The sequence below is a fragment of the Elgaria multicarinata genome, chromosome 1 (assembly GCF_023053635.1).
Source record: "Elgaria multicarinata webbii isolate HBS135686 ecotype San Diego chromosome 1, rElgMul1.1.pri, whole genome shotgun sequence".
Classification (NCBI taxonomy): Eukaryota; Metazoa; Chordata; class Lepidosauria; order Squamata; family Anguidae; genus Elgaria; species Elgaria multicarinata.
Genome location: NC_086171.1, coordinates 40,802,891 through 40,829,209, shown reverse-complemented (window position 1 = coordinate 40,829,209; position 26,319 = coordinate 40,802,891). Strand labels below are relative to the sequence as shown.

Here is a 26,319-nt window from a genome sequence, read left to right as displayed (position 1 = left end):
CTCTAGGACTTGCGAGCTTCCAGGATGTAGAGAATGTTGATATGTCAGTTGAGTGAAGAAGGAAAAAAGGAAACTGGAGGTTGTTGGGAGGGAGGAAAAGTAGCAGGAATTGGGCAATTCAGGCCCCTTTCAGGTTATACTGGGTATTCATAGAATCATAGAATTGGCCATCCACTCTAAGACCCTGCTCAGTGCAAGAATCCAGTTTAAAACGTCCCTGATAGATGGCTATCCAGTCTCTGTTTCAATATAAAACAGAATCACTGCCTTGCACTGTACAGGCATAACTCAGGAGAAAAGAAAGGCATATATATCCCTTTCACGCTCTCCAGAACCCTCCACACACGTTATAGCTACAAAAGGCTCAGGCTCCACAGCCTCTAGTGCCACACAGATCAGCGGAGGAAGACCTCGAGTGGGAGAGGTGGCTGGGGATGATGGGAGTTGTAGTCCACAAGGTGTTGCCCTCCAGATGTGTTGGAAGGCTGTGGTTGTGGCTTGCTTAATTGAGCCATATTACTTTTTGAGGGAAGCTGCTATTATACCCATTTTAAAGAGGAGGAATTCAGTCTAAACCAGCCTTCCTCAACCCGGGGCGCTCCAGATGTGTTGGACTGCATCTCCCAGAATGCCCCAGCCAGCAGAGCTGGCTGGGGCATTCTGGGAGTTGTAGTCCAACAGATCTGGAGCGCCCCAGGTTGAGGAAGGCTGGTCTAAACGATAGCTTTCTGCCCAAGGCCACCCAGGCGAATTGAAATTTTCAGCTGAAAATGGCTAAGAGGCCCACTGTTCAGACGACACACTAAGCCATGGTGGTTAAGCATTTTGAGCTAAACATCATGGCTTAGCGTGTCGTGTGAACCATTCCTAGCCATGGTGGCTACATAACCACGGTTTAAACAAGGTTTAAACCATTTGCTGCAAAAAGGTTAGTGGCCTAACCGTAGCTTCGCGCGTTGCCTGAATTATGCATCATGTTTGAAGAAATCCACGCATCCTTCCAAGTTCTCACGGAGACATTTCCTTTTTCCTCACTCCAGCAACACGGCAGGGGAGGAAACGGGACGAATCACAAGACAGACCGCAAAGCGAAGACAATCAGGTAGGCAACGTCTGCTGCCGTTACCTTTTCATGTGCAGGAAGCTAGCGAGGGGAAAGAAATAAGTTGCTGGGAATGAAACGTTCAGCTGGACACGATCCAGCAAGAAGATGTTCTGTGCACGTCCCATTGAGATGAATGGGAGCATGGCCAGAGCCCTGCTGCCGAATATTTCTCTGCTCTACTTTTCCAGCCTTCAGAGCGGCCATGCTGGCACATGGGAAGGGAGCAACTTTCCATGTCCATCCCTCTGTGGGAACCCTGAAGGCCTTCCAGGAGCTGACTGTAGAAGTAACAGCCTATAACAACATGTGGGGACATTATCAGGACAGTCTCACCTGTAAGGTAGGCGGCGTCTTCGGTTCTGGACGTGTGGTCCAGTGGTTGGTGCTTTGACCTGGACTTTGGGGAGATTGAGGCTGCAACCTTATGACACGTAACTGGAAGTAGGCCGCATTGAACCTGGTGGGCCTTACTTCTAAGTAAACATGCATAGGGACGCACATGACGCATGGTTGGACTGTGGATTTTGCTAGAACAGGATGTGGTGATGGCTACCAACTCGGACAGGTTCACGAATGACGGGGCTGTCAATGGCTACTAGTGTGTTACCTCCATTATAATGTCTGAATGCCAGATCCTGGGGAACATGAGCAGGGGTGTACAGTTGTGCCCATGTCCTGCTTTTGGGCTTCCCATAGGTTGGCCATTGTGGGAGCAGTACGCTGGACGAGACAGGCCTTCGGTCTGATTCAGCAGTGTTCTTTCTGATGTTCCGTTCACTATGCGTCCATAATGGATTGTATGGTTGGCACCCGTGACCCCTGGATTGCATTATTAGGGTTACTCACCAACAGATGGATAAGCCTCGTGTGGCGCAGAGCGGTAAAGCAGCAGTTTCTGCAGCTGAAATTCTCCCCACGGCCTGAGTTCGATCCCAGCGGAAGCTGGTTTCAGGCAGCCGGCTCGGGTCGACTCAGCCTTCCATCCTCCCGAGGTCGGTAAAATGAGTACCCAGCTAGCTGGGGGAAAGGGAATAACGGCCGGGGAAGGCAACGGCGAACCACCCCGCTATAAGGCCTGCCAAGAAAACGTCAGCGAAAGCTGGCGTCCCTCCAAGAGTCAGTAATGACTCCGTGCTTGCACGAGAGGTTCCTTTCCTTTCCCTTTCCACCAATAGATGAGGAATCCCTCATGATTTGTTAAGGCTTTGCTTGAATTTGTGGGGAAGAGTTATTCGCGGAGCCTTGAACGCGAAGGTGTGGCAGGCGGCAAACCAGCGCTGTCCCCTTCCCTGAAGGCCTGGCAGAACCCCTGCAGTGCAATCCATTTTTTTTTTTTTTGCACTGAATGATTTCTTGTCTGCAAAAGAAAGAATGCTTGTTATTCCATTTGGCTCCAGGGCTGCCTTATCGTTCGTCAGCTGGATGCGTTATTTATAGAAAAACGACTTCCTTTGTACAGGTGGGAGAATCGGAGCCCATGTTGATCCCCATCCAAATGACGGTGAGGGGTTGCCCAATCTTCCTGCAGGTGACGGGACCAAACCATCCAATGCTGACACCTATAATCAGGTAGAGCCCAGCTGCTCTGAATGCAGTTAGTGCTGCGTCTGCATCTGTGGGTTTACCATTTGTTGAACGTGCAGCAAGGCCCGGTCAACTTAGGCACTTTCCCTGTTGCGTCAGATGTAAAGTAGGAACCTAAAATGTATTATGTATAAATTGCTTTGCTCATAACATTATCATGTTTGGTATATTCAGTTTAAAAGTATAGTTTATTCAAACATGGACCATAAGGAAAGCTGAGCGAAGGAAGATAGATGCTTTTGAACTGTGGTGTTGGAGGAAAATTCTGAGAGTGCCTTGGACTGCAAGAAGATCAAACCAGTCCATACTCCAGGAAATAAAGCCAGACTGCTCACTTGAGGGAATGGTATTAAAGGCAAAACGGAAGTACTTTGGCCACATAATGAGAAGACAGGATACCCTGGAGAAGAGGCTGATGCTAGGGAAAGTGGAAGGCAAAAGGAAGAGGGGCCGACCAAGGGCAAGATGGATGGATGATATTCTGGAGGTGACAGACTTGACCTTGTGGGAGCTAGGGGTGGCGACGGCCGACAGAAAGCTCTGGCGTGGGCTGGTCCATGAAGTCACGAAGAGTCGGAAGCGACTGAACGAATAAACAACAAAATTCAAACAACGATTGCAAATTTAACAACAGTTTACTTTAAAAAAAACTCTCTTTTTTTGATAATTTAATGAGCAAAACAAGTTATTCATATATAATTTATGTTCCTAAAGCAGCCTCCCCCAAGCTGGTGCCCTCCAGATGTTTTGGACTACAACACCCAGCATTTGTTACCATTGGCCGTGCTGCCTGGGTTTGGTGGAAGCTGAATTCTAAAACACCTGGAGGGCATCAGGTTGGGGGAGGCTGTCCTAAAGCAACAAAGGGATGTTAGATCTGTAAAGTGCGCTACAAAAGAAACCCCTTGTTTTTCTTTCCGTGCCCCCCCCCACATTTCCATTTCTTCCCTGACATCCCAACCATGTCTGTGGTGCGGAGACAAGCGCCATTGATGGGGTTCATTGGCTGTTTCACAACTTCTAAAGAAAAGTCCCAAACTGTTGAACAGCCTTCCTTAACCTGGTGCCCTCCAGATAGGTGAGATAGAACTCCCAGCATCCCCCAGCCAGCTGTTTAGCACATCTGGAGGACACCAGGTTGGGGAAGGCTTGTGTTGTGCATACCCCTCACGAGCAGTTTTCCCTTCCCAGGTTTGGGGCCCACGTCTCTGGCGGGGATACGGTCTCCCGCTACATCCGGCTCAACAACCCCACCCCCTATGGTAAGCGTTTGCGCCGTGTTCGGCATTGCAGTCTCGTTTCCTCTGCAGGTAAATGGTTGGCAAACCGTTCAATAAGCAGCTTTTGGCCTTTGCAAGTGAGCTGCTTGCCTGGCGTACAACGAAGGAACGACAGCAGCAGGTACCAGCAGTTTTGGGATGTAGGCACAAGGCGGTTTTGTGGCGAGGCCTATGAGTAAAGGTACATCGAGCGCATCAGCTGTGCCTCCTTCCGCTGGCTTCTGAGATTTTTCCAAGCATTGCAATACTGTCTTCGCAGACTTGGAAGATTACAAACTTGGGGTGGTTCTGGGGTGTTAACGCAAGCTGAGATTCTTCGGGTGCAGAGTTCTGAAGCCGGCGTCGGTCCCATCGCCGCGAGAACTGTGACGGGCTGTTCGCTAACACGAAAGCTTTTTGTCTGTCGTGTTTGCCGTGTGATGGCATTTCACGCGGGCGAATACCCCCTGCCGTTGCACTGTCTGCGGAACGAGCATGCATGCTCAGCCTTGCGTTGCTTGCAAAGCTTTAGCAACGCTACTTTTGGTTTGCTCCCCTTCTTATCCAACCCCCCGCCCCCGCTTTTGAATTCAGACATTCGAATGGACTGGGAAAGTTATAACCAGGATAAGGACGATGACAAATTGGTGGACCTCTTGGTGTTCTATGGTGATCCTTTTCCAATTAAAGACCTAGACGGCAACGAGGTTGACGTTATCTGGGAGGCTGAGACACCCCCAGCCGCAATGTCTTACGCCTCGGCTTCTGCATCGCTACCATCTCCCAGGGAGAACCAGGTAAGTACATAGCGCATGATGGCCCTTGACGCTTCCTTGAAAGGGGCAAAACTCTTAGCTGATTGTGCAGGGGTCGTGACCAACCCGCTGGAAGCCGAGAAAAAGGGCACAGGAGGTGGAGCCAGCAGAGCGTGGCAAGACCGGGATCATTAGCCAAACGGCTTTGGCAATGGTGGTGCTCTTTTCCCATAGAGTGAGGGCAGTGCTTCCTTCATCACATTTCCCTTGCTCCCAATTGGCTTTGTTTGCCCTCATTAATGTCATGGCATAGCCCAATTCTGACCGGCTGTGCGGTGACTCAATGTCATGCTCATTCCATCATCTGTGATTATTAGTTGGGGTCGACTTCCGTGCAGTGATGGTGGGGAAATCAAGGGGCTGGAGGGGCAACGAGCCTTCAGCAGTGAGAAAAATAGGATTGACAAGTCCCAGATTACTGGTACTGTCTCTCCTCCCTCCTTTCTTGCTTTGATGTGCCTCTGCAGACCCGGAAGGGAGGACTCCTGGTCTGACAGCAGCTTCAGTATTGGAGATTGCATGTGTATACAGAACAGGGCGAGCGCCTCCAAACTGCCCTCCCTCCCCTGCCCATAGAATCATAGAATAGCAGAGTTGGAAGGGGCCTACAAGGCCATCTAGTCCAACCCCCTGCTCAATGCAGGAATCCACCCTAAAGCATCCCTGACAGATGGTTGTCCAGCTGACTCTTGAAGGCCTCTAGTGTGGGAGAGGCCACAACCTCACCAGGCAACTGATTCTATTGTCGTACTGCTCTAACGGTCAGGAAGTTTTTCCTGATGTCCAGCTGGAATCTGGCTTCCTTTAACTTGAGCCCGTTATTCCGTGTCCTGCACTCTGGGATGATTGAGAAGAGATCCAGGCCCTCCTCTGTGTGACAACCTTTTAAGAATAGGGCTGCGAATGGACGTGTCTTTTTAAGATACAATGCAGTCTGTTCCCTGTTTGGAGATGAATCAGTACAGTTAAATATCTAGGAGATGCATACGTTCACGCATTAAAAAAACCCAATTCTGACCCTTGTTTCGTGACTACGATGCCGCTCTGTGTAGTTTCTTCCCTTCGGGTCCTTCACCTCTCATGTATTCTGGTTTTATGTGATTTCAGAGTTTTAAATTGGATTTTATGGTTTTTAGTTGTAAACTGCCCAGAGAGCCTAGGCTGTTAGGCAGTATAAATATGTAATAAGCTAAATAATATTCCACTCCTGCAGGCTCTGGCTCCAATCTTTGAGGACGACAAAGTAGCGAGCGACGATATTCCTTGGCAGCCACTCAGTCACAAGAAAATAATCTCTGTGGTCCTCCGCCCTCACGAAGGGCTGCCCTCGGACTACCCCTTCTGCATAACTCCCAAGCAAGTCGTAAGTCTTGATTTTTCCACTGCAGGTTGCCTTTACAAGTAGGAAAGCCAAGGGGTTAACATGGGGGGGAAAGGCTTTCAGCAAGAGGACTGATGCGGTGAAGGAGGCCTGAGAGAGGCCACTGCGGCAGGAAGATTGAAAGAGATGCTCCGGAGTCCTGCGAATCGGGAAGAGTTTGTGACCAACCGAATCCAACGGAGGCCACCGGCCATCTGTGGTTCTCTACCGAGGGCTCAGTAAACCTCCTGGGCTTTTTTCCTGGCAGGAAAAATCGAATTTTGGGGTTGTTGTTTTTTTTTTTTTTTTTATAATTTTTATTCATTTTCAACACTATATAAACATAGATAAACATTACCAAATATAACTAAAACAACACAATAAGAAAAAAAAATAACATCAAACATCTGTTACATACATCTTGAATAAATGTTGAGTACAATATCAAAAGCTATTACATATACCTTATCAAACTATAACATCTTCGCTCTTAACATAAAAGTGCACCCCCCCACCTCGGGATCATTCTTGAGTCCAAAATCTAATCGTTTCTTCTGCTGGTGGTTTCCCACTTCCCTTAGTAAACACAAACACTAGGAACTGTTTCCAAATTCCTTCGAACTCATTTATTTTAGTTATGCCTTTTCTCCACTTAATGTTACATGTCAATTTATCATTGATGGCTATATCCCATACTTCTTTATACCATTCTTCAATAGAATATTCCCCTTGGATCTTCCAGTTCCTAGCTACCATCAACCGTGCTGCTACCAACAAACTCGATATCAGCTCTATAGTTCCTTTTCCACACTTTATCTCTTCAAATAGTGACAGCAATGCTATTTTTGGTGTTTGTTCTATTTTCATTCCCACTATTTCTTCAATTTCTGAAAACACCATCTTCCATAATCTTTGTACATATTTGCATTGCCACCACATATGTAAATACGTTCCTTTTTCCCCACAACCTCTCCAACAATTTGCTGAATGTTGATCACTTATCTTATTCAATCTAACCGGGGTTAGGTACCACCTCCATAAAATTTTAAAATAGTTCTCCTTTATTCTTACTGATAAACTTCTCAACACTCTTTGTTTCCATAGTCCCTCCCAGCTCTGTCGCCCTATCTGTATCTTCAAATCTGATTCCCAAACCATTTTCTCTGTATTCTCTCTAAACTCCTTCTCTAACAATATTTTATATATTTCACTCATTAATCCTTTTGAGACTATACTATCTCCTTTTCCTTTCTCCTTACTTACTACTAATTCTTCAAACCTCGTCATCTTTCTACACTTTCTATTATCCTTAATCCACTTTTTATTCCATTGTTCTAATTGACCATATTCTAACCACGATAGCTTCTTCTCCTTTAACAAATTTTCCATATCCTCTCTTGTTTTAATATCACTTAACCAATCCTTTAATTTTATTTTATTTTTTTCTTTTAATATTTTACACAATCTACCCTTTAGATCCTCTGGGAAATTCTTTAACATTATTATCGGTGCTAAGGGAGAGTTGCTCGGAAGCAGCTTCCCTTTAAATTTACTCCAAATTTCCCATTGAGTCCTCAGGAGTGGATTATCTATACTTCCAACCCACTTTCTTCCTCCATCTTTAAAAAAAACATTCTCCAAATTCATCTCTACCTTACTTATGTTTTTTTCTTCCATCCAATATAAATCTCCTACTCCCATAATTGCTTCTACAACATGTCTTAATCTATTTGCTACGTAATATAATTTTATGTTTGGGAGACCCATTCCGCCCTTTTTTTGGCTTAGGTACCAATTATTTTTATTCACTCTTGCTCTCTTTTCTCCATTACAATATTTATTAATAATATTTTGCCAACTTTTTATCTCGGTTTCTGATATTTTTATAGGTAACATCCTAAATACAAAATTAATTTTAGCTAATATCTTCATTTTTATCAAAGCTATTCTCCCAAACCAAGATAAATTTAATCTTTTATATTTCTCCAATTTCTCTAATACCTCCTTCTTTAACTTCGTTAAATTTTCCCTTTCTAAATTTTCTAAATTTTTGGTAATTTTAATTCCTAAGTATTTAATCTCGTCCTTGACTTTCACTTCCATTCCCTTAAGTGCCAAATCCTTTTCTTCCTTCTTAGTATAGTTAAATAGCATCATCTCTGATTTAGACCAATTTATTTTTAACCCTGTAATTTTCTCAAATTCCCTCAACTGATATTTAACTCTTTCTAATTTTCTTAATGGATTCTTAATGGTCAATAAAGTATCATCCGCGAACATGTTTAACTTTATTTCCCTTACCTCTCCAATTCCTTCTAACTCTTCATCCTCCCTTAGTGCCTTCGCCAAAACTTCCATAACCATTACAAACAGGACCGGCGAGAGCGGACATCCTTGTCTTGTTCCTCTGGCTAGTCGTATCTTTTCAGTAAGTCCGTCATTTACCACCACTACCGCCGTATTTTGGGAATATAACTGTTCTATTACATTTTTAAATTTATTTCCAAATCCCAGTTTATCTATAATACTCTTTAGTGCCTGCCAGCTCACACAATCAAAAGCTTTAAAAATATCCAATGCCATAATACCTGCCTTAATATTTGCTTTTTTTATTACATTTATTACATTTAAAACTCTACCCACTAAATTATGCATATGCCTTCCTACCACAAACCCACATTGATCTGCTCCTATATATTCTGCCAAAAATTTATTTAGCCGTTTAGCCATAATAGATGTAAAAATTTTGGCATCCTGATTTATTAAAGAAATAGGTCTATAAGAATCGGGATTAGTCAAATCTTTGTCTGGTTTTGGGATCAGAATTATCACTGAATGTTCCCATGATTCAGGTATCTTCTCTCCTAATAATATCCTATTATAAAGTTCCATTAATTTTGGAACCAAGTAATCTTTGAAGACCTTATAGTATTCTGGACCCAATCCATCTGCTCCCGGTGATTTACCAACTTTTAACTTATCAATAACCTCTTCAATTTCTCTTTGAGTTATTACTGACTCCATTAACTCCTTATATTCTAATTTTATTCCCTTCTTTATAAACCTTCCAATATACTCCTCCACCTTTTCTTGTTGAATTTCTTTACCCTTATACAATTCCTGATAAAATTCCTGAAAATTTTTTATTTTGGCTTTCATTGCATGACAATAATTCCCTCGGCTATCTTTCAACGTTTCTATCCCATTCCTTCCTTTTTCTTTTTGTGTGAGCTTGGCGAGCAACCTCGAGTTCTTATTGCTATTTTCAAAATATTCCCTCTTCATATACAATAAATTCTTTTGAACCTCCTCTATATTTAAATTTTCTAATTGTTTCTTCTTAGCTTGTATTTCCACTAATTTATATTTGTCTTTAACTCTCCAATATCTTTCCTCCAAATTTTTAATTTCTATCTCTAACTTATCCTGCTCTACCCGTTGTTGTCTTTTTAAAGTACAGGTTTCTCTAATACAGATTCCTCTTACTACGGCCTTCATGGTGTCCCAAATGACTGACCCAGCTGTTCCTCCTTTTTCGTTTATTTCCCATGACTCCGACAGTTCCTTCTGAATTTTCTCTACTACTTTATTATATTTCAATATCTTTGTATTCAACTTCCATCTATATGCCTCTTTATAATCTTTCTTAACTGTAAATTCTAAACTTAACAAGGCATGATCAGTTACTTTTATTACCCCTATTTCCATCTTACAAATCTTCGTTGCAAAATCTTTTGAAACAAATATATAATCTATCCTGGAGTATGTATAATGAACTGGGGAGAAATATGAGAACCCAGGCCTATTCCCATTAAGTAAACGCCACGAATCTAGATAACCATTTTCTTTTACCAATTTATTCAGTATAGTCATATTATTCCTCTTTTCAACCTTAGTGGGATTTGACCTGTCTCGTTTATTATCCATAACCATATTAAAATCCCCAGCTAATATAGCATATCCTTCCTTAAATTCTTCTATTTCTTTAAACAACTTTATAAAAAACTCTCTATGCCTCTCATTTGGGGCATAAACATTAATCAAAGTATAAACCTTTCCCTCAATTTTACCTTTTAACATAAGATATCTGCCTTTATCGTCCTTTTTTACTTCTTCTAATACGAACCCACTTTTTTTTGAAATCAAGGTGGCCACTCCATTTTTTTTAGATGTCCCTAATGACTTTTCATAATAGGCTAGCCACCTTAATTTTATCATATTCGAATTCTCGGAGCCTTGATGTGTTTCTTGGACCATTATAATATCTGATCCCTCTTTATTAAATAATTGTTCTATTCTCTTCCTTTTCACGACTGCCCCCAAACCTTTAACATTGAGTGTTGATACTTTTATCTTTTTATCCATAATCACCCTTTTGAAATCTCTTCCGATCCCTCGTGCTCAGTAATTCAAAATTACTTACATAAAAACACAAATTCCACACATAATACTCCCCCCCTCCTACCTCATAAACAAATACAACAACAAATATAACAATAAACCCTAACCCCCCCATCGTCTCCCTCCCTCCCTCCCTAATAACCCCCCTCCCCCTCTCCCACCCCCTACTTTCCCCCTCCCCATATCCCCGCGAGTCTATTACTCCGGCCACCCAATTAGGGGAGAGGGGGGAGGCGGTGCCCCGCCATGACGACCCGATCTCTGTATTTAATTAATTATCATATCAATTATCTCATAACCTTTCTCTTTACCCCATCCCAGATGCTCCTGCCATTGCTCCATTCTCTTCCCCAGCTCCAACACTTCCATTCTTCATTAACCCCAATCTCTTCAGCAGCTCCCTTCCTTGCTCCAGAGAGGTTACTCTATAATCATTCCCAGCATGGGAGAACTTTAAAAAAACCGGGTAACCCCAAGCATATCTCACTACATTTTTTATTAATATTTCAGTTATTGGCTTGATGCTGCGCCTCCATTGGAGTGTTTGCTGACAAAGATCGTTGAAAACTAGCACTGCTTTGCCTTTATATTTAATCATAGCCATAGCTCTCAGCTTCTTCATTACTAACTCCTTCTTATAATAACTGCCAAATTTCACAAGCAAATCTCTAGATGATCCCTTGTACTTTACTCCTCCCACTCTGTGGATTCTTTCCAAGTCGCTGTCCTTTATATCCGCATCAGGCATCATGTCGTTGAACCACTTCAATACAACTTTCCTCAAATCTTCTCCTGGTTCTTCAGCAAATTGCTTGATGCGAATGTTACAACGTCGAAGCTCATCCTGAAGCTGAATCAGCTGTGAATCTTGAGCATTTAACTTTGCCTCAGAACATTTTTCAAATACATCCTGTTTTTTTGCAAGAGCTTTAACTTCAACCCCAACCTTCTTTAGCTCTTTCTCATTATCAGCCAGCCTGTTCGCTAGCGCCCCCATCCGTGCCTCTGCATTCTTTTCATTATCAGCGATCTGCTTGCTGAGTGCAGCCTTGGTTTCCAGAATCAGCTTTTTAAGTTCATCCATTGTAACAGAAGAAGCTGGCGCCTTGCCAGAACCTTCCGCCATCTTCACCGACTCGTCTGAGCCTGAAGCTGAATCGCTACCCGAAGATTGTGACTCTTTTCTGGCAGGCACTTTCTCCAGACGGGCCAAATTATGATTAGAAGGGTGTGCTCTTTGCCAAGCAGCCTTTCCCGGGGTTTTTTTCTTTCTAATATACGGCATGGATTATGTTTACGTTTCGTCAAAGTCCCGTTTCACTTCCCCCCTTCTTATCCAAACAAGTCCGTTTCAAATACTTTTTTTTCTTCCTTAAGAAGGGTGAATTTACTACCAGAACATCTCTCTCAGATTAGGGGTATATAAATCAGCTTCTATCAGACTGGAAAACAGGAGAGCTCCAACATTCCAAACATTCCAAGTTGCTTGCTCCCCCCTCCTTCCGTCTGCTTACAGTCAGAAAACAGCCAAGAACAGTCTATTTTCTCCCCTTAATCTGTGATTTCTTTCACAAAAAACAGGATTTCCATCTTCACTCAACACTCATAAGCATCATCCAACACTTTAATTTATAATCCACGCCTCATTAAGTGAGATAATAAGCTTTTCATATCCCCCCTGATGGGAGAATTCACACAGCGATCTTACCCGTCATAACGTCCGGCTCCGCCCCCCATTTTGGGGTTGTTGTTGAGCATTTTGCAGAATATGTGGTTGGCGGGCTGTGTCTGGGAAGGAAAGGAACCTCTCGTGCAAGCACTGAGTCATTACTGACTCTGGGAGGGACGCCAGCTTTCACTGATGTTTTCTTGGCAGGCCTTATAGCGGGGTGGTTTGCCGTTGCCTTCCCCGGACGTGATTACCTTTCCCCCAGCTAACTGGGTACTCATTTTACCGACCTCGGGAGGATGGAAGGCTGAGTCGACCCGAGCCGGCTGCCTTAGAACCAGCTTCCGCTGGGATCAAACTCAGGCCGTGGGGAGAGTTTCAGTTGCAGAAACTGCTGCTTTACCGCTCTGCACCAAAGAGGGGGAGTTATAAATTGGGCAGATTTGTTGGTTTCTCTGGTGAGACTTTGGAAGTTCCAAGGGCTCTACAACAGTGATGGCATAAAACAGCCTCCCTCAACCTGGGGCACTCCAGATGTGTTGGACTGCTTCTCCCAGAATGGCTGGGGCATTCTGGGAGATGCAGTCCAACACATCTGGAGTGCCCCAGGTTGAGGGAGGCTGGCGTAAAAGATGCATCATTCCAGAAGTTTCAGGTGTTTTCCCTTTTCTCTGTCTTACCCCAGTGGCTCGTAACCCTTTCCTTCATTCAGCCTGAACACCTTTTCTCTAGGTCTGAGATCTCCGGGGAAGGCAACTTTGACAGGATTCCATGTGATCCTACGCACTGCGCCTTCACCTCTTTTTAAGAACCTTCTTAGAACCTTCCTCTTCTATTTGGCTTTCTTCCTCGGTTTTCACAGCCTTTACATTTAGCAACAGTCACAATTTTCTTTCTATTTTATATAGCACTTTTAAATTGCATGTCTTTTAATTGTGCCTGTTCCGCCTGTCCCCTTCTATATTCTTTTAGTACCTTGCTGGATGGTAAGTTACGGTACATGATGCAAGAGTTAAATCTAGGTGTGTATTAATATTTATTGTGAACTGCTGAGGGATTTTATTATATGCAGCAATATACAAGTGTCACAAATAAATATACAAATACACATTTGTGAATGAACAAACAAAAATAACATTAATTAGAGCTAACTGTTTAAGTGTAAAGGCTTTCAGAGTGTTAAGGTAGTTAATTTTAGGTTTGACACACCAATTTGGTTAAATACTTAAAAGGTTGTCCCACAGAGGAGGGCCAGGATCTCTTCTCGATCCTCCCAGAGTGCAGGACACGGAATAACGGGCTCAAGTTAAAGGAAGCCAGATTCCAGCTGGACATCAGGAAAAACTTCCTGAGTGTTAGAGCAGTACGACAATGGAACCAGTTACCTAGGGAGGTTGTGGGCTCTCCCACACTGGAGGCCTTCAAGAGGCAGCTGGACAACCATCTGTCAGGGATGCTTTAGGGTGGATTCCTGCATTGAGCAAGGGGTTGGACTCGATGGCCTTGTAGGCCCTTCCAACTCTGCTATTCTATGATTCTATGAAATGCAGCATCACATTTGTGGGCTGCTGTTTCGGAACAGAATAACATTGAAACCCACCCACCCCCCTCGGGTATACAGCACTAGCGACTTCCCTGCGATCTTTTAAGCCCTATGTGCTCCCGCTGACGTTAATTGACTGCTTGGTTTCAGGTCATCCCTGCAGGGGGCGCCGCTGCCATCCACATTTCCTTCACTCCACTGATGCTGCCAGAGATCATTAATAAGTTTGAATGCGAAGGTTTCGCCCTGGGCTTCATGAGTCTGGACAGTGAGGTACGTGTGAGGTATGAGCAAGCCTTGCTCGCCTCTTGATGCCGTCTCCCTTCCTTCCACTAACTGCAGCCTGAAAGACGTCTCTGAATGACTGGGGGATATCAGCCAGTGGTGGGTGGTCCTCTTCCAGCTTGGGTCATGATGCACGGATTTTGATCAGCAGCCTTTTCTCACTCCACCGCTGAAACTCGCACTCACAATCCCTCCCGGGCATGCACGCCACTGCCTCCTACAGCTCACCCTAACCAGCCCCCCCCACCTTTTTAGACCTGTAGGCACCTTAGGGGATTTGAGGAACTGCTGTGGGCACCACCACAAAATGGCTCCCACGGAGGATGTGGCTAGTCACATTGTGGGGGCCTGGCTAGTGATTCGCCCAAGGAGCTGAGTACGAGGTGAGGAAGGGTTCCCATCCAATCCACATATTTGATCCCACAGAAGTACAAAAAAATACCCATTTAAAGTTGAACAGGGCAGGGAGTGGAGAGCTTCATGGGAGTCATTGGAGGTCTCCGTGGGCACCATGTTTGGGACACCTGCCCTACACAATCATCTACAAGCAGACAGAAATCATCTACAATGGTGCTTCATTGTAGGATGCCTTGCCAAGGCAACATGGTTCTGTACAGGCTCAGAAGCTGGTATTCTGTGTACAATTTCAGCTTCCTAGGAATCTCAGCTTTTGGTTTTTTTGAGTTTTATTTAAATCAAGTTTCTAGTCCTTAGGGTTACAAAAATAGGTTTTGCAATGCAGTACGCAGTGGGCAATAAAGGGAGGCTAAACAACATATCCAAGCTTAGAGAAGGAGCTTTTGTGCCCTGCATGGCACCTTGCCCACTGGCTAGTAGGAGCAGGATAAATTCCGCATATACTAAAACTAAAAGAATGCATTAAATGTACTTCATTTGCATATTTTATCCAGGTTGAAGAATTCAGTTTTTCTTGGTGTGGAATGTTTTAGTGCAGATTTCACACAAGCCCCAGAAGATTATTTTAGCCCGTGAGCCGAGCCTCATTCTAAAGGGAAAAGCCTCCTTCTCCCAACTCCATGCAGGATCTCTGAAGATGATTTGGGGGAGTGTTTCCTCCCTGCCCCCAAACTGTAGCCATCAGGCCAGCTGCAACACTGGTCACGCATCGAGTTGGGAGCAGGGGTTGCAACGTTGGGGACTGGGCCCTTGGTTCAAATGGGGCAAAAGTGGTGGGAAGGGGCAGGGTGGGGTCTTCACAAAGGCCTTTGAAAGTGTGACATTGTATGAGCAGCACCATAAAGACCTTGAGTGTGAGCCGGGTCCCTCCACAGCGCCATGCTCTGAGGCTGCCCCAGCCAGAGAGCCAGAGCAGGCAGGTGCCTCGGGCGGCAGAGTTCAAGGGGGCACACAGCAGAAGGCTAGTTGCTTCCTCAGCCGTATCTTGATCCGCTCTTTACACAAGCTGGAGTCCTCTGCAGTGCAAGAGGATTGGGGGGGCTCTTTCCCTCTGTTAGGCTACAAAACCCCTTGAGCCAGTTGTGGTCTTCCCAAAAGTAACGGCCTTGGGAGCCAAGTCCTCGCCATCCAACATGCTCTCGTTACGGCAGGTCCTGTCGCTCCGCAGCGGATGTAACACCAGCTGAGTCGAGGTCCATCCCAGCCCTCTCGAGGAGCCCCATAGGGTGGCTCCTGTGAATCTGTCGTTTGACCACCCACCGTTGCCTTTTCCCTCACCAGGATGTCCGGGAGATCCCCGAGAAAGTGACTCGCAGAGATGGCCATGGCGTGGCACCCCTGAGGATCGATCTGCAAGCATTTGTCAAGCCCGCTTTGTAAGTACAATATTGTAACGGAGAAAGCACAGTGAGGAAAGGGACCCTTTTGTCTTGGGATGGTGATGATAATCCAGCAACACAAGGAGGTCTCTTTTCTTAATGCCTTTAGGATAACGTAGCCCCCGCCCCCTCTGAAATAGTTTGATAGTTGTGAAGCAGGGGTGAGCAACCTAGGGCCCTCTTGAAGTTTTGAACAAGCCTCAACTAGCATGGCCTGTGGTCAGGGTGTTGTAGCCCAAAACATCAAGTGGGCACCAAGTTGCCTAGGCCTGTCCTAGAGTATACTTGTTTGGGTCTCTTGCAAAGGATTCTGGCTTCAGAGACTGGAAACCATGTATCCACCCCCACTGCAGGGGTGTTTTAGCTCACCTGAAACCCTGGCAAATCCACACCGCCAAAGAGGCCAAAGTGAGCTGTGCACGGCTGGCTCTTCCTTATTATTATTATTATTATTATTATTATTATTATTATTATTATTATTATATTTATTTGTATCCCGCCTTTTGCCCAATGCTGGGCCTCAAGGCGGCCTTACAAAGTTTAAAATATACATGGGGGGGGGGGAGGGAAACAAAACCATAAACAATTAAAAAATACACAAGAAAATTATAAGACATTAACATAGATGGAGGGCCAGATTATTCTCCAAAGGCCTGCTGGAACAAAAAAGTTTTAGCCTGCTTCCAAAAGCCCATCAAGGAGGGAGCCAGCCTAGCTTCCCCAGGAAGAGAGTTCCAGAGCACCGGAGCAGCCACCGAGAAGGCCCTCTCCCATGTTCCCACCAAGCGTGCCTGTGAAGAAGGTGGGACTGAAAGAAGGGCCTCTCCAGAAGATCTCAAAGCACGGGCAGGCTCATAAGGGAGAATACGGTCTTTCAAATAACCTGGACCCGAGCCATATAGGGCTATATAGGTCATAACCAGCACTTTGAATTGTGCCCGGAAACAGAGTGGAAGCCAGTGGAGCTGTTTTAACAGGGGAGTTGTGTGCTCCCTGTAACCAGCCCCGGTCAACAATCTGGCTGCAGCTCTTTGAACCAGCTGGAGTTTCCGAACACTCTTCAAAGGCAGCCCCACGTAGAGCGCGTTACAGTAATCCAATCGGGATGTAACTAAGGCATGTGTCACCGTGGCCAGGTCCGACATCTCTAGGAACGGGCGCAGCTGGCGCACTAGCTTTAACTGTGCAAATGAACTCCTGGCCACCGCCGAAACCTGGGCATCCAGGCTCAGGGCTGAATCCAGAAGTACACCCAAGCTTCAGGAGGAGTGTAACCCCATCCAACACAAGCTGAATCCCTATTCCCTGATCTGCCTTTCGACTGACCAGGAGCACCTCTGTCTTATCTGGATTAAGCTTCAATTTGTTTGCCCTCATCCAATCCATTACTGCCATTTTAGAACTTTTCTACACGATGCATTTATTATGCACTCGTGATTCCTCACTCATGGTAGTTTGTGGGTGCTTTACTCGATGCCGTCATCTTCCAGGACCTCTCCCATTCTTTGCAACCATTGCAGCGTAGTTGTTTTTTTCCCTAACCAGGGAAGTCTGGTATTTCTACAAATGGTGGCATGAAATCCCGGTTTATTTGCGCAGTTCCGCTATACCAACAGCACCTTGTGGTTGTGGAGTGGAACACATAGAAAGGCAGAGAAAGAAAAACCCTGGAAAAGAGCATGTGTAAAAAGCTGTTCTTACTCCCACGAAGAATTTGGAAACATAAGCCTCAGTAAAGTGGCAAGTTCGAAGCCTCATGTAGAAAACTCCTTATTTCCCCCAAACCTTTTAATCTTTGATCAGCTTTGTTACTGTTTTCTGCTGCTTGAGATTTGCTAGTTACTGTTTTATGGCGCGTTACTTCGTTTTGCATTCTTATTTATTTATTTATTTATTTATTGCATTTTTAGGTTAACTGTTGAAATGGATCACGAGAACGGGTTGGTGTTTAACGCACTGGCCAGTAGTTTGATCCCGGACGTGCCCCTCAAGGGTGTAAGTTACCTCTGACAGTTCGCTCCTTTTGTGATCACCGAAGGTGGTGCTTGTGTTGTAGGGAGGGGGGAATGTTCCCCACCCAGACTGCGGGGGCTTGGGTTCCCTCTTTGGGCCCAGGTGGGGAGAAGAATCCCCTTGTTTTTGCCCATAAAGTTTCCCTCTTACTAGTATCTGAGTCCAGTGCAGGGCAGCGGCAGCTTCTGTGGAACCATTTGGGCCCCAAGCCATAAGGTATCACTTAATGAGTCTGGCCCTTTCTACACTGTGGATTTTTCACTGTGGAATTTTCAGTGGCCAAATAATGCACAGGGGATCCCGGGAGCAGGCAGGGATGACCCTTCCATTTTTCCGGGACAACTGCTTCTGCAGTTTTACCCACGTCCCAGGACGATCCCAAGGACCGTGGGTGCCCATCCTGGCTTCTTCCCTCCTCCCCGCCGGTAGCAGGGGTCAGTAGGGGGAAGGAGCTGGGCCGGGGGGAGTTCAAGGACATCGAGGGGGTGGGTGGGAGCAGGGTTAGGCCTTCCCCCCCCAACATTTCACTGGAGTGCAATTGCGCTCCGGTTCCTGCATCTTTAAAAAAAAAGACGGGCGCGACGTCCCTCTCCCCTTACGGGATGTGGTGCTTCAGTTTGGACACTGGGGGAGGATCATGGAAGCAGGTAAGTCTGCAATCCTCCCTCCCTCCCCCTTAGGTGTAGAAAGGGCCCCTGTCTTCTCTCTACCCCTTCCCCCCAATGGATCTATGCAACTGTACCAGCCATGAGGACTCCAGCCACACCCATAGGTATAGGGCAGCTGTGCCAGGGGGGCTACAACTGGCAGCTGGTGCAGTGCCTCCCAAGGTGATGTTGCCCCAAGTCATGAGCATTGCATTCTAAATGCTCCAATAACTTTTCTGCACTGGACTGTTCGTTTATTAATTTGTTGCAAAATATATACCCAAGGTGACCGTCAACCCTTTTAGCTGCACCTGGCTAAGTACCATTTAACAACGGTCTCTCCACGTAAAATGTACCTGTCCTGGGGATGCCATCAAAGGCAATGAAGAGCCTTCAGTGTGGTGGCCCCCTTCTCAGGGAACGCCCTGCCGTTGCAGGTCAGGCAGGCGCCAACATGGCATTGTTTTCAGCATCTCTCGAAAACATCATTGTTTCAAGAAGCTTTCCCGGAATCACTGGCCATGGTTTTAATTATGTTTCTTATTCTGCTTTTATTCTTTAACCCCATTTGTTGACTGCTCTGAAATCCTTGCATAGGGAGCAATATAGAAATATTGTAAGTAAATAAATAAATAAAATGATGTTCTCTGCATGCTCATCTTTAGGTTTTGACAGATTCAGCCACCACCCTTAATGTGAAACTCACAAACAACACACAGACACCGCTGTCCTTCAGGTTCATTTTAACGACACCCTTCTCTGTGTGCGGAGTGGACCCCAAGAAGAGCCTGAAAACATCTCAGAGCGACAGAGATGAGTGGGGGGACCACCTTCTCCTGTACGCATTGGAAAATATGCTGGTAAGTTAATCTTTAAGGCCACAGCTGGCCAGCTATAGGCATCTATAGGTTAAGTTGCATTTAATCAGGCTGCAATCCTGATTAGTCAGGCTGAACTTCCCTAGGAGTAAGTCCCATAGAACCCAAGAAGACTTAGTTCTGAGTAGACAAGCCTAGGATTGCGCTGTAAGCCTGGATCCAACCTGCATTCACTGTTACAAATTGGAGGAGTTTCTAAGGCAATCTCCCTCCTCCTCCTCCTCCTCCTCCTCCTCCTCATTATTCTTACTCGCCTCTCCATCCCGATCGAGGCAGGGAACAACAACAGATGATAAAATACATAAAACTGAATTAACACATAATATACATTGTTAAAAGCATCCTAGAATTCCACTGGATAGGCCTGCCGGAAGAGCTCAGTCTTTATAGCTTTCTTGAATGATAGCAGACTGTTAAGTTGATGAGTCTCCTCTGGCAGGCCATTCCACAGTCTGGGAGCAGCAGAAGAGAAGGTCCTCTGGGTAACAGCTGTTCATCTAGTTTTTGCTAGCTGAAGTAGATTTTTCCCAGAGGACCTGAGTGTGCGGGGCGGATTGTACGGGAGGAGACGATCCCGCAGGTAGCCTGGACCCAAACCATGTAGGGCTTTAAAGGTGATAACCAACACTTTATACTTTGCTCAGAAACTAATTGGCAGCCAGTGAAGAGATTTTAAAACTGGTGTAATGTGGTCCCCCCTAGGTGACCAGCCTGGCTGCCATATTTTGAACTAGTTGAAGTTTCCGGATGAGGCACGCCTTTTAGATGTGTCAGATTACAAGACAAATCATTCCCAGCCACCACAGCCAGTGGGAGAATGGGAGTTGTCCTGCACATCGATAGGGTGCCAGGTTGAGGAAAAGTGTACTAAGGTTAGTAGAGAGCAAAGGAGGTTTGCATTAGTTGGCCATGTAGCAAAGCAGTCATTGCCACAATGTGCAGTTGGGCCAACACAAACTTCATAATGTTCTGAAAATTGAACAGGCATAGAATCATAGAATAGCAGAGTTGGAAGGGGCCCACAAGGCCATCGAGTCCAACCCCCTGCTCAATGCAGGAATCCACCCTAAAGCATCCCTGACAGATGGTTGTCCAGCTGCCCCTGGACAACCTGGACTCTGGAGGCACCCTCCAGAGTCACCAGATGGCTGCTTTGCTAAACAGCCAGCTGTCCTGTTATATGCTTTACATCTACCATGGGGTCAATGCTGATCTTCCATCCTGTTGAAGACCATTTCACTCATTTTGTATTTGCTACGTGGGAAACACTTCCAATACGGAGCCCTGCATATGGGTCGCACAGGAAACGAACATACATGCTGTTACGGACGTGGCTGGGAAGGGGTATTTGGCAATGACTTCCGTGTGGCTTTTGCATATGGATTTGCTGCGGTAGAAAGGCTGGCTGGTGTGACGTTGCTTGCATTTGACTTCGGACCTGTAAAAACCAGCTTGATTGGAATCGAAGAGTCGTGTTGGGTCTATAGAAAATATTGCTAGTTTGCCTCTGGAAAACAGAGGCAATTTTTTTCTCGGATGAGGAGCTTTGTGACCTGAAAGCAGACTCTTGTGGCTCTTAAGGGGTGATTATTACATTTTCATCCTGTTTTTCCTCTGCAGAGCTCAGAGTAGCTTACATGAGGCTCGCAGGCTTTCAGGCTCCCATTCAAGCCCATAATATACAGTTCCAAATCTAGCTTAGTATTAGCAATGAAACTGCCCAGTGTTCTTCAAACTCCACTCCAGGCCTTTAGAACCTGTGATCTCCCCCCTCTGAGGCAGTAAGCTTGTGTGCACCACTTGCTGGGGAACATGGGTGGGAGGGTGCTGTTGCACTCATGTCCTGCTTGTGGGTCCCTGGTTGGCCACTGTGTGAACAGAGCGCTGGACTAAATGGATCCTTGGTCTGATCCAGCAGGGCTCTTCTGATGTTCTAAACTAATTTCCCCTCTTATTAGTTGAAATCCGTCTGCGTCTGGGTCATTTCAGAAAGGGCAAGTCATGGGAAGCTAGAAGTTGTCACATGGGAGGGCAGCTACACAATTTTCCAGAAAGACCTAGATTAGGGTGACCATATGAAAAGGAGGACAGGGCTCCTGTTTCTTTAACAGTTGTATTGAAAATGGAAGTTCAGCAGGTGTCATTTGTATATATGGTGAACCTGGTGAAATTCCCTCTTCATCACAACACTTAAAGCTGTAGGTGCCCTGCCCTCTTTTAAATCTGGTCACTCTCGTATAGCTCCTGCAGCTTTAACTGTTGTGATGATGAGGGAATTTCACCAGGTTCTCCATATATACAAATGACACCTGCTGAAATTCCTTTTTCTATGCAACTGTTAAAGATACAGGAGCCCTGTCCTCCTTTCCATAGGGTCACCCTACCTAGATAATACCCTTTATGGGGGTGGAAATGTATGAGATGGGAGACAACTATAGGGCAGCTATATAACTTTAAGCTCCTCAGGCAGAAATAAACAAATAGTAACCACCATTTGAAGAGCCATGCATTTTGCCTGTTTCTGTGCATATTGTGATAGCTACCAAAATAGTGATCTCCCATTTTTTTAAAAAGAGGCATGTTTCCCTATGATGACATCGCAGTGTCTACAACAGACTTCATGTGTTGCAGCTGCATCTTTGGTCTTTTCATGACTACCAACCTCTCTGTTGCAACCTGAAGTGAAACAGCTAGATCACCGTTTTGAATGTAGTGAAGAGTTCTGTGTTTAAACATCCATCTTCCCTGCAAATGTGGTTGTCATTTACCTGTCTTGACTGGCTTCCCCACAGGTGAAAGTGTCATTCAACACAACCCTGGAGTCATTAACCTACCAACATCTGCCAGAAGATGAGCTGCTGCCTGGGCTTCAAGTACTCCAGCTCGAAAATGGAGACAAAATACTGGAGTTTAGGCAAGATCTGGTCATTGAGTACAGTAACAAAGCAACTCAGGTAGGCAGGAGGAGGGAAACCCGGAGCAGTGGATTACTCTTCGGATTTGGCAGTGGTCAAGTCCTCATGCTTGGAGAATTTCCCACCATGTCAACTTTTAAGCTGGATCACTTCCAGAGCACAGCCACCGCGGCTTCCTTTTGCTCTCTGTTTAGGGAGCAGCTGTATATTTCCAAATACCCCCGTCTTCTGGTGGTTTTGACATGTAGTCTGTGCCTGGAAAAGGAGTCTTCGTTTCAAGTTGGGAAAAAAGCACAGGAAATGTCTGCCATCTTAAAAGCAGGGCTACGTGTATATGACACACCCTCTGGCGTGCCCATGGGTCTGCGGACTTAATCTCTTGACCTCTTCCCCTCTCTGGATATCCCTTCCAAAATTGTAACTATGCTTCAGGCTTCAGCCTTGAAAAATGAAGAAGTAAATGTATTCAGCAGCTTGTTCATGTTTAGCTTCCTGCTTAAACCAGAAAGAGAATTATCAGTCCAGATTACCCCAAACTCACACTTAAGATGGGAGTTACAGTCCAACACCTGGAAGGCCACAGGTCACCCATCTCTTACTTTAACTGGCTAAACATGCCAGGGGCCTGAAAAAAACATCTCAAGGGCCTTTTCAGCAGTGGCACTGATTACAGAGTGTCCTTCTCAGAGAGGCTTGCCTGGAACCAAGGTCATTGCCTTTTTAGTGCTAGACGAAGATCTTATTTTCCCAAGTGTTTTATGAGCCTCAGTGTTTTAGCTTTGCTGTTAATGTGTTGCCACTTTTATTTATTTAGCTTTTATGGTTTATAATTTTATCGCTAACCACCCAGAAGACGTTGTTAATTGGGTGATTTAGCAAACGATGCAAATAAATAAGAAATATTAACAGGCGAAAAGCCTGCCCAAAGCATGGAACGGCAAAATCTGCCCTGGATTCATTGGCAAATTTATGAAGCCAATGAGCCGTGAAAGTGCCAGAAAGCTGAGCTTTCCCTGCTACAAGCACACGGGCTCCTGTACAGAGGTACATTTGTATGACATTGCCGGTTACATTGGATCTTGCTTAGCTGTTATTGCTGATGGATGCTTATGACAGTAATTCTGGAAAAGGGAGGGATGGAGCAGTCCCAGTCAGTTCCCAATATCTTAGCTATGGTTTTAGAAGATGGCTCACTTTAATCTGCGCCGGCCCTGAGAGGCCCGACAATCACAGGTCACATCCAGGTCCCACGCTTGAGGTGCACTGGAATGCTCATACCAGGCATTCTGGCTAGCCAGGGAGGTAACCAGTGACCTAGGGAGGTTGTGGGCTCTCCCACGCTAGGGGCCTTCAAGAGGCAGCTGGACAACCATCTGTCAGGGATGCTTTAGGGTGGATTCCTGCATTGAGCAGGGGGTTGGACTCGATGGCCTTGTAGGCCCCTTCCAACTCTGCTATTCTATGATTCTGTTCCATACACACCGCAGTGGGGCAGTTACAGCATATGGGCTTAGCCTGGTTTGCGTGGTCAGTGTATGGACCTCTTTTATTGAGACACCCCCCGTAGCCTAAAATGTGGGGTTGTTAAAACAGTTCTTCTTGCCCTCACCAGTTTATATCATTCATTGCAGGTGCTGCCCATGACGGGATACCTGACTGTCCCAGTACTCGAGCTCTCTTGCGAAATGATTGATTTTGAAACCTGCCTTGTTAATCAAACAAGGACTGAAGCTGTCCTTGTAATGAATACGAGCGGATGCCGGAGCTATTGGGCAGCCTTGCTGGGTAAGAGGCCTTGGGAAGTTGGCTCCTGCTCTGTTAAGAGAGTGGCTTTAAAATTGCATTGGGAGAAACAAATGGTCTTCCAGCCTGTTTCATTTACTACCTTTAGATACCATCAGCAAAAGAAAGGCAAACAATTGTAACGCACTGCAAGGTTTGCATTGCATGTTTGGACCAATTTCAGAATAAATAAAATGAGTCAATTCAATAGACTACAAACAAAAGCCATTGTCAATTTTGCGATAAGGGGAATAAGTTCAACAAGGAAGGTTTGATAGAGGGCGATAGTGGTTTTTCCTGTTAGAAGGCCCATTTATAACTTCACTGAATTTAATTTCCTGTTGCAGATAAAGATGAGCGACACAAAGAACCTGAAGTGTTTTCCATCTCCCCAAATAACGGCGTTCTTGAAGCACACAAATGCAGAGTGCCTACCAAAGTACCTCTGTTGGTCCGCTTCACACCAAGGTAGGAGATGAATTTAGGCACCGTCTTTGTGGCTCCACAGCCTAAAGCTGCTACCACATCCAAAGAATTAACAACACCTGAAACAAAAGGGGGGTTCCCAAGACAGCTTCCCCGGTCCCGATTGTAATGACCGGATTCATGGGCTAGTTTTCTGTTAACCTTTGGAATACGCGCCGGCAGCGGAAGCACCTGCAGAACGGTTTACACAGTAATGAGTGTATCATCAAACAAAAGGGTGATTACGGGTCATCTGAAGACAGGCAAAGCAGTGGTTGTGTTTGTTAGCCATTGCTTGGACAGCAGATCGCATCCTACCAAGAGTTGTTGGTTTACGGATTTATGAAAGCAAATATCAGCGTGGCTATTGCTACCACTGAAGTAGCACCAACATACGTACACAGTGGCAATAATAGCAAAAGGAAAATCTCCAGAATCTGTTAGTGTAGTACCTTTATTAAGAACATAAGTGCCCTGCTGGATCAGACCAAGGGTCCATCTAGCCCAGCACTCTGTTCACACAGTGGCCAACCAGCCATCGGGCCAGGGACCAACAAGGCAGGACATGGTGCAACAGCACCCTCCCACTCATGTTCCCCAGCCACTGGTGCACACAGGCTTACTGCCTCGAATACTGGAGATAGCACACAACCTTCAGGGCTAGTAGCCATGGATAGCCTTCGCCTCCAGGAATTTATCCAACCCTTTTAAAGCCCTCCAAATTGGTGGCCATCCTACTTTTCTTCCAAGGCAACACAGCATATGCATCGAGTTCACCGGTGGTTTCCCACCCAGATACTAACCAGAACCACAGCAGCTTAGCTGTAGCAAGGTTGCTTCATCCTGTGCCTTCAAGGCCATGTCCTGGGACAGACTGGCTCCATCTCAGAATGTAACATTTTAACATTTGCATATTAAACACGAATGTGAGTTATGCTGAGCTTCTGGGATTACAGCACATTACAAAGCTAAACCAGTAAAATGCACTGCTGTTAGGAATCCTCTAAAAGACCAGAGGCAGACACAGTAGCAGCAGTAACGTATTTCTGTTTGTCTACCTTTCTGAGGATTTTTTAAAAAAATCAGTAGTGATTTTTCACTACTCTATGCTGGCATAGAGTAGTGGCATAGAGTAGTGAAGATCTTACTATCACAAGACCATAAAGTTCAGCTGCTCAGGGCCCTCAACTGTCACTCCAGAAGTGTGATACAGGTGTCGGGAAGAGGCAAGCAGGCATATAAAATGGACTCTTGCTTGTTCAGCGCTACTGCCTACCCCATTTTCCTGATTTCCCAAACCACTACAAACATGTGCACCGAGTGAAATAAAGAAACAAGGTTATTAGGAGCTTCGTCTGGCTTCTCCACCTCCCAAACACTTGAGGCCTCCCATTCTTCCGTTACATGTGTGTGCGCGCAGGCCTTCTAGGAGACGGTTTCAGTGGCTTCCCCACACAGAGGATTGGCTCCTTTTCCCCCTCGCCCAAATAAAATAGTTATCTTCCTGGCTAGCCAGAATGTTGCTCCTTTTAACAGGGAGGATGTGGAGTACGAAACCATAGTGAAAGTAGTCGGCATGCTGGGAGAGAGACCTTGCCTGCTCTGTGTCCGAGGAAGAGGATCTTACGATGAGAAGTATGAAGAGAGGCTCAAAATCTAAGCCACCAACCGCTTTTGTAGCAGCTACGGAAAAACCCGCTAAGACGTGGCTGTAAGTAGCTCACCTAGTTTTGCTAATAAATTAATAGAAAATAAAAAGCAATGATTTCTATTGATGCTTTGGATATGTAGGTTTGATTTCT

The 26,319-nt window shown here is 45.5% G+C and overlaps 1 protein-coding gene across 1 annotated transcript in view; it reads left to right on the top strand.

Annotated features, from left to right (window-relative positions):
• DLEC1 (DLEC1 cilia and flagella associated protein) overlaps positions 1-26,180 on the top strand; it is a 57,989-nt gene extending 31,809 nt beyond the window's left edge. Inside the window, exons 25-38 of the mRNA XM_063126515.1 lie at positions 1,041-1,102; positions 1,294-1,445; positions 2,565-2,674; positions 3,881-3,951; positions 4,543-4,745; positions 5,977-6,126; positions 13,887-14,009; positions 15,720-15,814; positions 17,728-17,812; positions 19,143-19,337; positions 22,148-22,309; positions 23,902-24,055; positions 24,400-24,520; positions 26,054-26,180. Coding sequence (XP_062982585.1) covers positions 1,041-1,102; positions 1,294-1,445; positions 2,565-2,674; positions 3,881-3,951; positions 4,543-4,745; positions 5,977-6,126; positions 13,887-14,009; positions 15,720-15,814; positions 17,728-17,812; positions 19,143-19,337; positions 22,148-22,309; positions 23,902-24,055; positions 24,400-24,520; positions 26,054-26,177 — 1,807 coding nt within the window. The 3' untranslated portion in view covers positions 26,178-26,180. The remainder of the gene's footprint in view (positions 1-1,040; positions 1,103-1,293; positions 1,446-2,564; positions 2,675-3,880; positions 3,952-4,542; positions 4,746-5,976; positions 6,127-13,886; positions 14,010-15,719; positions 15,815-17,727; positions 17,813-19,142; positions 19,338-22,147; positions 22,310-23,901; positions 24,056-24,399; positions 24,521-26,053) is intronic.
• Positions 26,181-26,319: the final 139 nt, after the last annotated feature.